The sequence below is a fragment of the Phodopus roborovskii genome, unplaced genomic scaffold, assembly GCF_943737965.1.
Source record: "Phodopus roborovskii unplaced genomic scaffold, PHOROB, whole genome shotgun sequence".
Classification (NCBI taxonomy): Eukaryota; Metazoa; Chordata; class Mammalia; order Rodentia; family Cricetidae; genus Phodopus; species Phodopus roborovskii.
This window is the reverse complement of record NW_026126459.1, coordinates 5,573,218-5,591,043: the sequence shown is the minus strand read 5'-3', so window position 1 is coordinate 5,591,043 and position 17,826 is coordinate 5,573,218. Positions and strand designations below refer to the sequence as shown.

Here is a 17,826-nt window from a genome sequence, read left to right as displayed (position 1 = left end):
ATGTGCAGGCAAAACATTCATGTACATAAAATAAACAGTTTTAAAAATTGGTTGTTGAACTTGAAAGCTTGTGCAGATTTCCTCTGTTTCTTAAAATTTTGTGTTGGAGCGGAAATATCACATGATTGATTTTAACTCAAAGAGGAAATTATAAGGGGAAAGTTTTAATTAGAATCAGTTTGGCCCTTAGTTCATTTTCTATTGCTGTAGCAAAACACCTGAGAGTGGGTAATTCACAAAGAACAACAGAGGTTCTTGTAGCTCAAAATTCTAGAGATCTAAGAGCAAGGTGCTGACTTCTGTTTGCCTCTGGCAAGGACTTTGCAGCTACATCACAATATGGATGGCATCATTTGTAGGAGCATGCATGAGAGAGGAAGGTACCATAGCAAGACCAGACAACAGAGGGGTTTAGGTGCCAGGGTCTCTTTTTACTGCATCTTATTCTTACAGGAACTACCCAGAGTCCCACGAGAGCTATATCAATTATGAAGGCAACACCTCCAATTTCCTAACCACCATCTACTGGACCTCGCTTCTTAGAGCAGTGGTTCTCAACTCTCCTAATGCTGTGACCCTTTAATACAGTTCCATATGTTGTACTGATCCCCAATCATAAAATTGTTTTTGTTGCTACTTCATAACTTTAATATGAATTGTAATATAAATATCTGTATTTCCCACTGGTTTTAGGCGACCCCTGTGAAAGGATTATTTGACCCCCTAGGCCAAAAACACTGTCTTAGAGGTTCCTGTGGCTCATAGAACCCTTGGAGTCACACATCCAACTGTCCAGAAACAGCAGCCCTGAACATCTTGCAGAAAATATACAACTGTCTGTTTTCACAAATCTACCTAAATGAATATTCTTGATTTCAGAATCAGTTGCAAGAAAGAATGAATTGTTTGAGAAAGATAGAGGGTTTTTCAAAGCCATGCCTGGTACATGCCTGAATCCTAGCACTCTGCAGAGTGAAACAGAAGATTGCAATGTTTTGTTTTGTTTTGTGGCAATATCTCTCTATGAAGCCCTGGCTGGCCTGGAACTCTGTGTGATCAGGCTGGCCTGAACTCATAGAGATCTGTCTGCCCCTGCTTCTGCTCCCCAAGTGCTGGAATTAATGCCTACAACCCTACACCATCTAGAAGATTTGCAATTTTGAAGACAGCCTGGGCTGCATAGTCCCAATCTCAACAAAACAAAATGTGATCATTGAGAAGCGCAAGTCTGGTAGTCTTTTTTATTGTCATTTGCTCAAGAAACATTAACTGCTGCATCATTTTTCTTTCTGAAGACATGCTTATTCAGTGTCAGACACGCTCCTTTCATCTTGGTTTTCTGTCTCAGAAGTCTCCATGTGCAGGAGTGGGTGGTCCACAGTGTTCTCTGGTCATGCTGCTGCACAGGCCTGTGCTCTCATGGCTTTCTGGAGCCCTGTGCAATCTCTAAAGTGACTCAGCATTAGTCAGAGGAGCAGAACAAGAAATCCCAGGAGAGACTGTGACTAGCTCTCTACTTTGGGTGATGTTTTTTCTTTAATTTATTAGGTCATCTGATGTAGGAAGATGTTAACAGTTAGAAAGCTCTAAAGGAATGTTAAGTTCCAGGCATGATGTCTTTATGAGCACTATCCTGAATTCACTAAAATGAGAATTTAGTGATGTTAATTCCTTGTTGGGCCTTATTCTTTCCCTGTTTTTCCATCCCATGAAATCTGTTGCCTGTGCTGTGGGAGACCATGGGCTATCCTAAAAGGTATATTGTCAAAAGTAAACAAAGGGGATGATTAGTTGAATGTTTTCAGTGCTGTTAATACTGATTATTTGCCAATTGCCTCATTAAATTGCCCTAAACCTTTATGGGTGTGGTGGTGATGTCCCAGTTCCCAGGTGCAAAAATGACTTAGCCAGAGTCAGAACTGAGCAAAGGGTGTCTGATTCCAAGTGAAATTCTCAGCCACATGATCATAGTCTGTGTCCATTTTCTAAGCAAGATGTGATCTGGACAGGTCTCAGGCAGCTGAAGAGCAATGTGGTTGTCTGTGGTTTATTTGTTCACTGCCTATGTCCACCCCACCACTTTCCCCCTCCCCCCCTCTAGCCCCACCTACTGTATGTGTAACACATGGTATTTATTGAATAAACAAGTTTGTGCAGTTAGCTATGAAGAGTAAAAGTTACTGACTTTTTTGTTTGTGAGGTTGGTGACTAGGGACTGGAGAGATGGCTCAGTGGTTAAGAGACCTGGTTGTTGCAAGTTCAGTACCCACACAGTAATTTCTAACTTCAATTCTAGGGATCTCATGCCCTCTTGTGGCTTTAGTCAGCACTGCACGCATGTACACACACACACACACACACACACACACACACACACACACATATAGGCAAAACATTTGTACATATAAATATAAATCATGAAATTTGAAACTAAATGCTGTGTGTGTGTGTGAGTAAAATGTGCAATGTGCATCTTCAGGTAGTCATCGTCAGGCTTATTGTAGCATAATATACTGTTGAGTTAGGTTCTCACATAGCCCCACCTGCCTTGAACTGATCTTTCCTTGACCTCCCAAGTGCCTACCTACATCGTAGGTTTATGCCACCATGCCCAGTGTTTGCAGTGCTGGGGAAGGAACCCAGGACTTCATTCATGTACATACAAGCCAGCTGAGCCATGTCCCCAGCCATCATAGGCTTTTAGGTAAGAATAAAGTTCATCTTCCCTCCCTTTTTCAGGAGATTATTAGCAGTCTTCAGTGCTCACTTCTTACTTCCCACCCAGCTTCTCTGCTTCCTTTCATCCCTGTTCATACCTGGCTAGTCTTCTGTCAGCTTGACACAAGCTAGAGTCGTCAGAGAGGAGGGAGCCTGGGTTGAGAAAATGCCTATGTAAGATCTGGTTATAGTCAAGCCTGAGCAGCATTTTCTTAAGTAGTGATTGATGGGAGAGAACCCAGCCCACTATGGATGGTAGCATATCTGGGCTGGTAGTCCAGGGTTCTATAAGAAGCAGGCTGAGCAAACCATGAAGAGCAAGCCAGTAAGCAGCACCCCTTCATGGCCTCTGCATCAGCTCCTGCCTCCAGGTTCCTGCCCTGTTTGAGTTCCTGTCCTGACTTCCTTCAGTGATGGACTACAAAGTAGAAGTGTGAGCCAAATAAACCTTTTCCTTCCCAATTTGTTTTTTGGTCATGGTGTTCTGTCAAAGCAATAGGAACCCCAAGTCACTTGGGAATGGGATTCCTGACTTAGTAGTAAGTTCAAGTTTATAAGAAACTTGTAAATGTTTATAGAGGAGCATTTGTGTCCATGAGCCCTAGTTGTTCCCCATTCTTAGTGCTAGAGTCTGGAATTTCTATTCTGATGGCTGAGTAATACCCACAGGTGCTCTTGTTGGAAAAGGGTATGGTTTAGGGCAATTTAATGAGGCAATTGGCAAATAATCAGTATTAACAGTACTGAAAATATTCAACTAATCATCCCCTTTGTTTACTTTTGACAATATACCTTTTAGGATAGCCCATGGTCTCCCACAGTACAGGCAACAGATTTCATAGTTTCCAGGGTTTAGTCCATTATCATCATTGTAGGGAACATGGCAGTAGGCAGGTGTGGTGCTGGAGGAATAACTGAGAGCTATATCCTGATCCACAGCACAGAGAGCAAGGTTCTGGCATGGGCTTTTGAAGCCTCAAAGCCCACCCCTATGACACACTTCCTCTAACAAGCCCACCCCTATGACACACTTCCTCTGACAAGGCCACTCCTCTAATCCTTCTAGTCCTTTCAAATAACACCACTCCCTGATGACTAAGTATTCAGATATATGAGCCTATGGAGACCATCTTTAATCAAACTATTGCAAATCATGGTTGTGCACACCTGTGATCCCTATACTGAGAGTTAAGGGTGGAGAGGCCAGCCAGGGATTGTCGTTCTGTCCCCTCTCCCTAGGGTCTCTGTGTAGTTCTGGCTGCGCTGGTTGCTCTGTGGCTGGCCTTGAACTCAGGGCCACCTGCCTCTGCCTCCTAAGTGCTGGGATTAAAGGCCTGCACCACCACTGCCTAGCCCCAGTGATTAGTTGTTTGAAAAGGAAGACTAGCCTCTGGTTTCTTTTGAAATGGAAAGATCAAATATTTAATAAGCTGTATCTTTTAGAGTTTATCAACATAGTACTCACAGTTTGCTAAGAAATGCCCCTTCTTTGAGCACATTTGCAATGTTAACTGTCCTTTGTTCATTCATTGAGCACATTTAACTGTTATGTTTATGGTTCTCATCTCATCTAGGTGCTGGGATATGGCTTTTTTCAAAGGCAGTTCTTCCTGAATTCCTATCCCCATATTTGGGTATCTTTCATCTATAAACATTTTAAACACAGTTGTCAAATAAAATAAAATAGTGCTGTGTTTTAGCTCCTTGTTCTACTTCAGTAGAAGGGAAGAGAGGCAGAGGCAAGGAGAGGGAACCTGATCATGTGATATGCTTGTCTGGCAGGAGCCTTTTGGTTCTGAGCAGAGAAACCAACTGTTTACTATTTTGGGTGAATGAGGTTGGTTGGTTGCTACGAGCTTTTTCTCTGAGGAGCCCTTGCGTCTTCCAGCTCTACACATTGAACTCATCCCAGGCCTGCTTTTTGGCATTTGGTTAGTAGAGGGAGGTATCAGTGTTGAATCCCAGTGCTGACAGGAGAAATGTTTTGCCAGGAGACTTACTGATTCTGCCCTTCTGCTGTCAGTGCTTTAATGCCCAACTCCCTAAGTAAACCTGGGATCTCGCTGTTCTTACAACCCTTTGCACTGCAAAACTGAAGTGTCCACTTTAACTTAAAGAGCCATGCTAATCAAATCCGCAGCAGATAATAAATGGCTACTCTGAGGAGCGCAGGAATAGAGACGGGCTTCTTGCAATATTGGCCTCTGGAGTCTTATATCTCCAACACACTGGAGAAGACCAAGATTTGTCAGCCTGCCTGCAGGATCCTGCCACTCTCATGGATTGTCCTGAAGCCGAGGAAAGACAGCTGCTCAGCAGTGTGCCTGACCCCTTACCACAGTTTGCGGGAAGGTTAGCAAACTTTATCCCTTTGGGGTTTGCATGCCTCCCACACACACACTTTAATGTATTGCTGCCGTCTACTCCCTGCCTGTTTATTGTAGTCACTCAAGCTTTGACTTTTGATGGTTTAATCTTTCAGAGTTTGTATTAAAGCTTGTTGAGCATTCAGCAAATTGCTAATTGGACATAGTATTGTAGCATGCATTTAAAAACCAGATAGGGCAATGATAAGGATGTTTCTCCTGCCTCAGCCCTCCTCCAACAATGGGTAAGCCTGTGTTGTAGAAGAAGTGATGAAAAAACCTGTGATAAGGTGAGACTCTGTTTTTGGGTCAAGTGCAATATCTTATCAATAAATCACTCTGGCTATAAATAAATAGGGAGCTATTGAGGATGGCCTCTGCTATTCAAAAACTAATGACAAAATATTCTTTCAGAATGGAGTAGATACATTTGAGTTCTGCAGAAAGTTTTTGATTTGAGGAAAATCCTTTCATAGGCATTTTGGGTTATTGGAGGGAGTGGATAGAGCCTTCATCAAAATTTTACCAAATTTGGATGGCAAAAGAATGATCAGTTTCTTAACTTGGGAATGACCTGCGGTCATTAGTTTATGCCATTAGCTGTGCACATGCTGCTTTTCTAAATCTTAGTGTTCTTGAGTTCCCAAGTTCTCCTTGGGTCTTTGTGGCTGACAGGATGACTTGACTGTGTGGAGTCAGCAGTGAATGAATCAGCTGCAGAGGAGCCTGATCTTCAGTGTCCAGTTTGCAAAGTTTTAAGAGTAGATCGAGGGGCAGTTGTTTTTGTTAGTTTTTAAAATCTAGAAGTATACTGGATCTAAGTGAGAGAACTATCACAGAGGGAAGATTGCCTAAGAAGCTGAGAAACTTTAATCATTGGGCTGTAACTCTTTACTTTGTAGAATCTAGAGAGTTGTAATGTTCCAGAACCCCAGTTTGCTAGGACTTTGCAGATTTAGCTTGATGTAGGGTGAAAGTCCTGGGCTCAGGCTCTAGCATTGGAAGTAAAAAAAGCAAAGAATGTTTGCATTCATGTGAAAAGCTGTATAAGTAGAAATGCATACTTGTTTAAGCAGGATAGGAATGGCAGTTGAGATGAGCACTCTGTTTGTGGAATTCTATACATCTATCAGGTGTGTCCAATCTTTTGACATTGCAGTACAATACTGTTATCTACAAAATCATACCCAAGAACCATATGGTAGTGGCATCTCCCCCCCCCAAAACACCCCAAACCTCCCCTTATAAGTAGTTTTCTGACTTTGTGTTGGTCTACATTACCATATTACCACAGTTTGAACACACCTTTGAGGACTCAGATCATATATATATATATCTATATCTATCTATCTATCTATCTATCTATCTATCTATCTATCTATCTCTATATATATATATATATATATCTCATAGCATCATTTTGTAAGAAATGGATTATGCCGAATACCCTAGGACACCTAGTGAAAATGAAATATGTTAGTCTTGTTTCATTATTATAAATTACTAATAACAGTCATTTCCTTTCTTTAATTGACTTTGGCAAGGATCAGGTCTGCCTGATTATTATTTTTTAAAGAGGAATGAGCAGTCTTGGAGATGGTGTTTTGTGGTTTCATACCACCCTCTGGCATAGCACTGCCCAATACTGTTCTGTACTGCCCAGCACAGTGGTCACTAGACAGATGTGGCCATTGTGACTTGAAATATGGCTAACATTACTGAGAAACTGAAAGTTTCATTTTACTTGATTTCAATTAGATGCAAATAGCAAATGTTCCTATTGGTTGCTTCTTGAGCCTGCCTGCCTTTATTCCTCTTCACCAGCTTAATATTGCAGCTAACTTGAAGAATGCTGGCTGTGTTCCTACTCTTACATTCTTCCCACCTCCCGGCCTTGGCTCCTGCTGTTCATCTCCTGTTTATGGAGTGTTTCAAAGGTTTCTCATACACCACTGCCTTCATGAATAGTATAGAATCCTCTTGTTCTCTAGTTATTCATCTCTAAGCTTATTTCTTAAAATTTAAACATTTACTTACTTTGTACATGTATGGATGTGTATGGGCACATGCATGCTTGAAACACTATAGTACGGTGTGGAGGGCACTTCCAGAGTCTGTTCACATTTTTTTTTTCTTCATGTTTTTCGAGACAGGGTTTCTCTGTGTAGCTTTGGAACCTGTACTGGAGTTCTCTCTGTAGACCAGGCTGGCCTTGAACTCACAGAGATCCACCTGCCTTTACCTTCTGAGTGCTGGCATTAAAGGTATGTGCCACCACCACCAGGCTCACTACTTCCATCTTGTGGATTCCACCTTGTGGGTCAACAGGCATCCTCCTCACTGAACTGTCTGACTGGGCATTTTACACTTCTCTTCTTTGTTGTATTTGTGAGTTCCTTGAAGGTATTTTGCACTTATTTTTTTAATGTTTGTAATAAGATCAGCTTTTTCTGTCTGGTTCTCCCAAGTGCATACCAAAAGCCTTCTGTAGACCACCAACCATACTGTGAACATTAGCAGTTTGTTACTGAGACTGTTAGTAATTACTATGCTTCTGGGCACTAGAGGGCAGTATTGTGTCCTTGGGAAGATGTGTTCATTCTCAAGTGACTAGTACAGTTTTAGTTGGTTTCATGTGGATAATTCTAGCTTTCAGTGACATTAAAAAAAAATAATGTTTCTGTAGTGCTCTTCAGCTAGATTCAGAATATGATGCTGGACCAAGAGATGGTAAATTTCATTTTGTTCTGTCTGAGAGTCATCAGTCAAGTCACTAGGTGTCATAGACTAATTCCTTGAGGGTAGAATCTTTTATGTGATTGATAGTCTTTGTCTAAGCATGGAGGAGATTGTCTTGACCCTGACTTCCTAATTTGATCTTGCCTATGGTGTGTGGCCATATTGCTCTGAGCTTTAGCAAACAAGTTTCTGATTTTCTATTGTCTTTAGTCATCACTTGAGTAAAATGAAGTCATATGTGGATTTCTGTCAGGTGTCATGTGAACTTGTTCTGCTTCCTCCTTGCTTCCGTCTTCCATTTCCATACGAGGTATACCAAGTACAGACTAGTTGTAATATGTATGACATTACATTTTAAATATTAAAGGTTGTATGTAAAATGCAATTCTACCCACCTAAGCTGCACACAGTGAATTGTGGTTATAACTACAGTAGTTTGATCAGCATGCAACTTGTCCTCTCATGTTATCTCCTCAGAATGAACTCCATTAACTATTTGATTCAGTCCCAAGTGGATTTAATGTTTTAATATCCTCTGCCTTTCTTAGTAATATATCTTAAGATATTCAGGGTTAGTCAGTTATTGTGAGGTATCTAGAATCATTATGGAAAACCCGATTCAAATATAATTAAGACAAGACTGGTGGTGCATTTTGGATGAGCATGAACAGTTTGTTGTGTGATTTGTGACTAGACAAGAAGCAAGTGTGTGGTCGTGGTGGCACATGCCTTTAATCCCAGTACTTTGGAGGCAGAGGCAGGTGGATCTTTGTGAGTTTGAGGGCCAGCCTGGTCTACAGAGTGAGTTATGGGACAGCTAGGACTATATAGTAAGATGGAGCTTTCTTCAGTAGATATTAAGAGTCATCAAATAAAATGTACAGCTGAATTCATGCAATTGTATACTTACAAAGCACTCTTACCAAAGAAAGGTGGAGTCATGGTGTCTGCAATTGAATAATTTCCTGTCCAGGCTTTCAGGTAGGGGAACAGAACCTGTTGTTCTCTGTGGTTAGTTATAGGACTTCCCTGCTGGGAGAGGTCCTGGTGATACTGAGTAGATATCCTGGCAGGCAAGTGTGAGGTGAAGAAGGTACTCAGGGTCCTGGAACTGGTCAGAATTAAACGTGCAGATCAGGATATGCAAGCTTCCTCCTTTGGGGGTGATCTGAATAAAGCGTCCCTGTAGCATGCAGGTATGTGCTGAACAGTCTTGGGCTGCTGCCCAGGCAGATGGCACATTCCTGCACCAATCTTCCAAAGCCTGCCAGGTTCGAAAGCTGGGTGAGAGATAGAAGTGGCTGTGCCCTGACAAGAACAGCCCAAAGTCCTCTCCAGTTGAGGAAATGAATGCTTTAGGCCTGAGCAGGACTGAGGCCACCAAGGGATTGCTGTATGTTCTCACAGTCCTTGTGCCTACCCTATCTTGGACTTGGTTTCCACAGCCCGGGACTGATTCATCAACTCTGAATGACTCTTTGAGACAGAGGATGACTTGAGGCTAGACTAGCACTCCACTACTTCCCTCTGCTCACAGCCCAGCCTGTCACATTCTTAGGCTTGAGTAAGCATTCCATCTAAGAATAGGTGGGAGTGAGGCAGTGTTTGTATAGTCAGTTGTCCCTTCATTTTTTATGTCCACCTGGCTATAAAGGAAATAGACAAGACACTGTCCTTAGGCTTCATCTCGTCCCCGCCTCCCTACTCGCCTGTTGCCCTTTTGATTTTTTTAATCTGATACTCAACCTCTCCTTCCCCCACTCACACACGTTGGAGTCTCCTGAGCTATTTCTGTCAGTTTAATGATCCCCAGCTGTTGCTGTAGTTCTGACTCATGAGAATCAGCAGAACAAGCAGAGAAGGGGTCTAGCTTGAAGTAGACACCCAGATTGTCAAACAAGTCTCACTCATTTTTCTAAAACCAGTAGAGTGAAGCTGTTTTGGAATGCTAACACTGGGATGATTAAAAAACACAAGAGGAGAAGCACAGGCTCCTTTCAGGGACATTTTAAAAGAAAACATTCTTGTGAATATAGTTAACAGTAATGCATTGGGTATTTCCAAATAGGAATTTTGAGTGTGCTCAGCATAAAGAAATAGTAAAAGGGGGCTGGATAGGTTGCTCAGCAGTTAAGAGCAGAAATTAGTCTTCCAGAGGACCTGGGTTCAATTCCCAGCACCGATTTGGCTTCTCAAACCCATGTAGGAGAAGCCTGGGCCATTTACCTGTTAAAAATTCCTACAACACTCGTTCCATGATTGGTATGGTCAGATGAGAAGAAAAACATTTATATGGGTTGTGCAACCCGAGGAGCACCCATGTTGTCCTAAGAATCACAGCTCTATTTCCTGACACTGGTGTAGTTGGATCTGCAAAGGGGACATCCCACTGCTGCAGGCGTTGCACAAAATTTTATAGAAGAAATCTGCATTAGGTCCACAAAGAAATGAGACTAATGATGACTTCCATCACCTTCAGGAATGATTTCCATCTTACTGTCACAAAACTCACCTTTTAAAGTCAGGTTTTTGGCTTCTGCAACATGGTACATGGTAGGAATGGGACAGGCCAGACCATGAGTTCAAATTTAATGTAAAACAACATTACACATATCAGAGGAATGCTTTTTTTCAATTTTTAAAGATGTATTTTATGTATAAGGTGCTCTATCTGCATGTACAACTTTTTGCAAAAGAGGGCATCATACCCCATTATAAATGGCTGAGACTCACCATGTGGTTGCTGGGAACTGAACTCAGGACCTCTGGAAGAGTTGCCAATGCTCTTAGCCACTGAGTCATCTTTCCAGTCCCCATGAGGAAAACTTTTTAAAAATGTTTTGTTTAGCACAAGATTTGTACATTTTCTAAGGCAAAATGTGATTTTTTTATTCCTGTATAATTAGCTCCTAAAGGTGTGTGCCACCAAGCCTGGCTCTGTGATGGACCTGAGTCTATTTACACTGAAGTAGCTTTTGTTTGTTTGCTTCGTTTGGGAAAGGGGAATTGTTTTTTTTTTAAGACAGGGTTTTTCTGTGTAGTCCTGGTTGTCCTGAACCTCACTCTGTAGATCAGACTGGTCTCAAATTCACAGAGATCTGCCTGCCTCTGCCTCCTGGTGCTGGCATTAAAAGCTTATACTACCACCATTAAAGGCTCAGATATATAAATTTTTAATTCAGTGTGTGTGTGTGTGTGTGTCTCGAATGTGCACGACACAATTCCCATGTGTTGGTCAAAGGACAACTTGTGGGGGTTTGTTCTATCTACCAAGTAGTGTCTGTGGATTGAAATTAAAGTTGTCATTGTTAGGCTTGGCAGCAAGTGCCACTTTTTTTTTTTTTTTTTTGAGGCAGGATTTCTCTGTGTAACAGCCCTGGCTGTCCTGAAACTCAATTTGTAGACCAGGCTGGCCTCAAACTAACCTAACAGAGATCCACCTGCCTCTATGTCCCAATTACTGGAATTAAAGAATGTACCGCCACACCTTTACTCAGTGTGCTGTCTTGCAGCTCATTAGCCCAGGCTTTTGAGCATTAACTTTACCTAGTATGTGCAGTAACATTTTTTCACTCTGGCAATAAGTGTGATGTAATAGAAAAGACCACAGATTTTTGTGATCAGGCTAACCTATACCTGTATTTTAACTCTCACACTGTCTGACTGGCTCTGCCACCAGTTACTTACCTCTTTGAACCTCAGTTTCTTCATCTATAAACAGAAGTAACACATGGTTCAAATAGCTGCATGGCTCAAATAGTAGCCCAAGATTGTTCAGCACATACCTGCATGCTACAGGGAAGCTGTATATGGAACCCAGTGACCTTGCAGCCACCCCATTAGATTCTTCATATATAATCATGTTCAAGACTTTTCTCCATGCCTTTTGCACCTGATCTGTTCTCTGGAATCCAGTTTCTTGAGCCCTTATTCCTGGCTTATCCTGCCTTTTGGTTTCTATGTAAGTCATGTTTTATTTTCAAAAAGACTTTATTACGTATTTTACTCCTCAGTCACTCTGTTCTCTTTGCTTTTCCTTTATGAAACAGTTTCTTATGTTGAGAGCTGGGGTGGGATGATGGCCTGTGGAGGTTTCGCATCCTTCTAGACTTCTGTCTCTAGGAGCCCCTTGGAGTACCTTGAAGTTGTGTCCACCATTGTTCTATCAGTTGTGTGGTTCCTGTGCACACAAGCATTCTTTGCAGAGAATTCTGATGCATGCTGTATGCATAGCATCCTATTTGCTGTAATTTCTGGATCCTCTGGCTGTGCCATTTTGATTGTACTGATATTAAGTGTCATTCTAAAACATGATTGATGTGTTTTAAGGAGCAAAGGTACAATATGGAACTATGCCTAAGGTTTTTGATTTGGACACAGCTGGACCCTAGTCTCTGCTCTGCCCATTAATTTATTGTGACTATGGACAAGTTGCTTAATTGTTTCAAAACTCAAGTTTCACATCTATAAAATGATGATAATACCCTCTGCAAAGTTAGACTTAGGAGACTTGGACCCTGGGGGTATGTTCTCACCTTTTGTATAAATATTATTAAACAGCACAGATCTTTTATTTTTCCATATTGCTTAAATTAGGTTTCATGAATCTATCTTTTACAAAATACTAGGCTACATGGATAAGTAGCTCAGGTTTCCCAACCAGGAGAGGACTTTAGGAAATGCTCTAATAGCATCAGGTTAGATGGAAGATATTTACCTCTTTGAATGGGTGTGCTATTTCTGGTTTCTAAAATAGATTAGTTAACTGGTGTTTATATGTGACATATAGATGGAAGAGAAATTTTTGGACTTGTGGAAAGGTTGAATAATGGAGCTTATCAGCAATGTAATCAAGTTTGAAATATCAGTTTGTGAAGTGTATAAAAGAATTAGAATTCTACGATGTTATCTTTACAGTATACATTGTAATTTATTTGTTTATGCTTTGACCCCACTAGAAAGCCTGTTACTCTTTATTCCTCATAATTAGTTGTTTGTGGAATGGTGATTTCTTTGTGTTCAAGAGATGGCAGCATTTCAGTTTGAAAGCCTGACCCTTGATGTGATTCACTAATTGATTCATAAATCTTTCTGAAGAAATAAAATTCATGAGTTTATTTTTTTGTTAATTTTAAATTTTGTATATATGTGTTTCATCTACATATATATCACTGTACTACATGTGTACCTGGTGCCTGCAGGGGCTAGAAGAGGGCATTGGATCACCTGGAACTGGAGTTATAGACTGTTGTGAGCCACCATGTGGATACTAGGACTTGAACTTGGATCATTTGGAAAAGCTGCCAGTGTTCTTAACTACTGAGTCATCTCATCAGTCTTAGATCACAAGTTTTTAAAATCATCTTTTATTTTAGAACAGTTTTAGTTTTACATAGATGTCACAGAGAATTCTCAGACACCTTCACTTAGTTGTCCCCAATGCTAGCATCATATACAACTGTCATTCTGAGACCAACAGTGCCACATTGTTGTTAGGTGAACAGTCTTTATATGGATGGATTCCATCCATTCCCTGCTGCTGTCATTTTTTTCTGTACCAAGATTCAGTGTGGGAACCGATTTACAGGCTAGTTTGTGTCAACTTGACACAAGCTAGAGTTATAGAGGAAGGAGCCTTGGTTGAGGAAATGCCTTCATGAGATCCAGCTGTAAGACATTTTCTTAATTAGTGATTGATGGAAGAGGGCCCAGTCCATGTGGGAAATGCCATCCCTGGGGTGGTAGTCCTGGATTCTGTAAGAAAGCAGGCTGGGCAGTGGTGGCAACCACCTTTAATCCCAACACTTAAGAGGCAGAGGCAGGCGGATCTCTATGAGTTCGAGGCCAGCCTGGTCTACAATGTGAGTGCCAGGATAGATTCCAAAGCAACACAGAGAAACCCTGTCTCAACACTCCCCCCAAAAAAAAGAAAGAAAGAAAGAAAGAGAGAAAGCAGGCTGAGCAAGCTATCTATATGAAGCAAGCCAGTAAACAAACAGCACCCCTCCATGGCCTCTGCATCAGCCCCTGCCTTCAGGAACTTGCCCTGACTTCCTTCAATATTGAACAGCAGCAATATGGAAGTGTAAGGGAGATAAACCCTTTCCTCCACAGCTTTTTTTTTGGTCATGGTATTTTGTTGCAGCAGTAGAAACCCTAAGACACCCATGATACATTTAACCATATAATTTTCCTCCTCTTTCCTTCACACTCTTCCCCTTCTACTGAGTCTGACTGTGTAGCTTAGGCTGATCTCTTCTCCGAGATCCTCCTTCCTCAGCCACCTCAGTGCTGGGATCTCAAACACACTTTTCATACTCAGCTCTAGCCACAGGGAGTCAATAGGATCCCAAAGACAGTATGCAGAAGACTGTCTTCTGCTCTTTAATTTTTGTGTTAACTCTAGACCTTGAAATTCTTCTGGTCTCCTTTCCTCTGACAAAAGAGAAGTGGATCCCTCTGGTTCTTTCAACTATTACATTGCTCTGCATTGACAGTTCAGAATTTTAGGCACATACTTTGAACATTCACTGTTCATTTAATCTCAGTAATGAACGTTACCAATTCTTATACTCTCTTCTGGGTCATGCTCTTTAGACTTACAGGGGGACTTGAATCTGGGAGCAGAGTGCAGATGAGCTGCCTCCCAGAGGGAAACAGTGTATTGCCTTGCCCTGCCTTGCCTACCCTGCCCTGCCCTGCCCTGCCCTGCCCTGCCCTTCTTCTTCGCTCTTCCTTTTCTTACCCTTCCCTTTTCTTCTTTTCCCCCAAATGTAATACCTTCATTAACTGTTTGGGAATTTCACACAATGCACCCTGATAAGGTCCATCCTCCCACCCCTGAGCCCTACCCACCCACCCCACCCCCAAAATAAACCACCAAGTCCTATTTGTGTTGCCCATACACTCACTGGAGCATAGTCAAACTCCCACTGACTGGTCCCTTAAAGACAACTGAGTCCTCCCCCACCTCACCCCCACCAGAAGTCATCAACTGTGAAGAGTTCCACTTCAGCATCTTTATCAGAAATTTTAAGGACTCTTTTCAATAGCTAGCTTACTGTCTGGACTGTTTCTTTGTGTGTGTGTGTGGGGGGTTGTCACAGAAGCCTCCAATGTCCCTCACACACAGTAATGAGTCTTCAGTCATCCATCCACTGCAAAAGGAACTTCCCTCATATAGCAGCTGGTGGCAGCATGGATCATGGAATTCCACCTGGTTTCCAGAAGCAGTGCTGAGTTTGGATCTCAACATGGTCTGCAGTGGTAGTACAGACCATTAACATCAATGTGCCTTCCTGCTGCATCATGGATCACAGACATCAACACAGCCTCTGGTGACAACACAGACCACAGACCTCAACATGACCTCTGGTGGCTTCATGGGCTATGGACATCAACATGGCCTTCAGCATTAGCACGGACCACAGAAGTCTTTCGGGAGGCTCAATCCAGAAAGTGAACCATTCTTCATCTCAGCATCCCAACATTGCTCAGAGTCAGGGTGATTGTGCACTGTGGCAGCACACCTGTGACAGGACCCTCATAAGCTCCAGGCCTTGATGTCGACAGGAGCGAGGTATCCCAGTAGTGGCCAGATAACTGGCCCTACTTGGCAATGCCATTCTCCCATCACTTTTGCTGTATTTCTAGTTACGCTTCTATCCACTTCACACCATCTTTTTTTTCAGGTTCCATGAAACCACTTAAGAAAACCATCTCCCCATAGGACCTTATAGTTATTCAAAAGATACTGCACACTTGGTAGGCACATCACTACCAAGTTGCCCCACGAAGCCTTTGTGGGTCTCTTGGTTCCTGGGGGGTAGCCCATGCCCCTAGGGTGCTTGCTGCTGGTGCTGCTGCCATCTTGAATTTCTATTGTAGATTATTCAGGAGCTTCTCCAGCTTCACCCCTCCCCCATCTCCCTTCTTCCTTCCTTTTGTTTCCCATTACCAAGAACGACTTGGGATGTGATTTTTAAATATGAATGTTTTTCTGGGGCTGGAGAAGATGGCTCAGTGGCTAAGAGTGTTTGTGGCTCTTTGGCTGGTTTTATGTTGACTTGACACAAACTAGAGTCATTTTGGAAGAAGAAACCTCAGTTAAGAAAATGCCCCATAAGTGAATTTCCTTGATTGATTATTTATGTAGGAAGGCCCAGGTCACTGGGGATGGTGACACCCACTGCAGGTAATACTAAGTTGTATAAGAAGGCAGGCTAAGCAAGACACAAGGATAAGCTAGTAAGCAACACACTTCATGGCCTCTGCAACAGCTCCTGTCAAGTTCCTGCCCTGAGAACTTCATTGATGAACTATAAGCTTTGTGTGGAACTACAAGCTGAAATAAACCCTTTCCTCTCAAGTTGCTTTTGGTTGTGGTGTTTTACACGACCATAGAAACCCTAACTAAGATGCTCTTTCAGAGGCACCAAGTTCTCTCCCTAGCACCCATGTCAGATGGCTCACAACCATCTGTGGTTTCCGCTTCAGGATGTCTGACACTGTCTCCTGCCCAGTCCACCTGGCACCTAGCATCTGCACACATTACATTTACTCATGAAGATACATAAATTTAATTTTTTTTTTTAATTTTTGGCTGAGTAGTGGTGGCGGCGCACACTAGTGTGTTTGTGTGTGTGTGTGATTTACTTTGTTTTAGAAAATATGATCAAGCAAAGTCTATAATCATCTGTCAATTAAGAATAACTCAAGAACATAAAACAGTAAAATAAAAATATAGGTACAAACTCTATGTCTGAAACACTTCTATTTGGCAGTTTATAACAAACCAAAATTTAAAAGGAACAAAAGAGATTGCGGGGTACTTTGAAGATACAGAATAAAACAAATGATGAAGTGATTAAGAAAAAGAACACACTGCTTTTGAAAATAGACTCCTGTTTGCTACAGAGCACATTAGATGGGTGGTGCACAATTTTAATCCCAGCACTCAGGAGGCAGAGGCAGACGAATCTCTGTTAGTTCGAGGTTGAGGCCAGTTTGGTTTACAGAGTGAGTTCCAGGACAGGGTCCAAACCTGCACAGGGAAACCCTGTCTCAAAACAAAACAAACCCTTTCAGTGGGTGTGGATGACACATACCTTTAAATCCCAGGATTTGGGAAGCAGAATCAGGTGAATCTCTGTGAGTTCAAGTCCAGGTCAGCCAGGGCTACATAACAAGACCCAGTCTCTAAATAAATAAGATAAATCTTTTGTTGTTGTTTTCAGAAATGTTTTGCTATATCAAGGCACTTTTATTTTAAAGAGTGAAGTCACCTCTTTGGGAGTGTAGTTCTTCTGGCAGTTCTTCTGCTGTGAGGAAAGTTGATCTGCAAGCCCCTGATCTGCCATGGACATTTGTGCAATTTCAAAGTTCTGATGGGCAGGGGTTAGTTTCCAAAATGACACGATGGTGAGAAAATTGAGGCTGATACAAGTTACGTGGCTTGATTTAGTTGAGCCAGGGCAACAGCCAGTACTGCTTTCTCTAATGTTCTTTGACCTCGCTTTAATTTATAAAATATTCCAATGGTCTCTCATCCCAGCAGACATAAACTGTCTGTAGTTTTACATCTAGGGGTGGGACTTAGTGAGCCCTCTCTCCCAATCCATACTGGAATATTGACTGGCTTGATTGTATGCAGGTAACCATGTCATGTTCATAAGACATTGTACAGCAGCTCTCCCCAGTCTTTCCTCTTTCATTATGTTCCCTAAGCCTTGTATAGGGGGAGGGTTTGTAGAGATGTTCCATGTTCCATCTATAGCTGAGTACTCATGAGTTACTTACCCTCCGCATTGTAACAACTATGCACACTGCAGAGAGAAGCTTCTCTGATCAAGGTTGAGAACAGCATTAATCTATGGTATTAAAATATAGCCAGGCGGTGGTAGCACACACCTTTAATCCCAGCACTCGGAAGGCAGAGGTAGGCAGATCTCTGTGAGTTCGAGGCCAGCCTGATCTACAGAGTGAGTTCCAGGACAGCAAGGGC

The 17,826-nt window shown here is 42.1% G+C and overlaps 1 protein-coding gene across 2 annotated transcripts in view; it reads left to right on the top strand.

Annotated features, from left to right (window-relative positions):
* Positions 1-17,826, top strand: part of Mrtfa (myocardin related transcription factor A) — an 87,041-nt gene that overhangs the window by 31,487 nt on the left and 37,728 nt on the right. Inside the window, exon 1 of one of the 2 annotated variants that reach the window (XM_051189426.1) lies at positions 4,854-5,070. The exons of the other annotated variant lie outside the window; for it this stretch is intronic. Within the exon in view, the coding sequence (XP_051045383.1) occupies positions 4,869-5,070 (202 nt within the window). The 5' untranslated portion in view covers positions 4,854-4,868. Of the gene's footprint in view, positions 1-4,853; positions 5,071-17,826 lie in introns of those variants that run through there. 2 annotated transcript variants of the gene reach the window in all.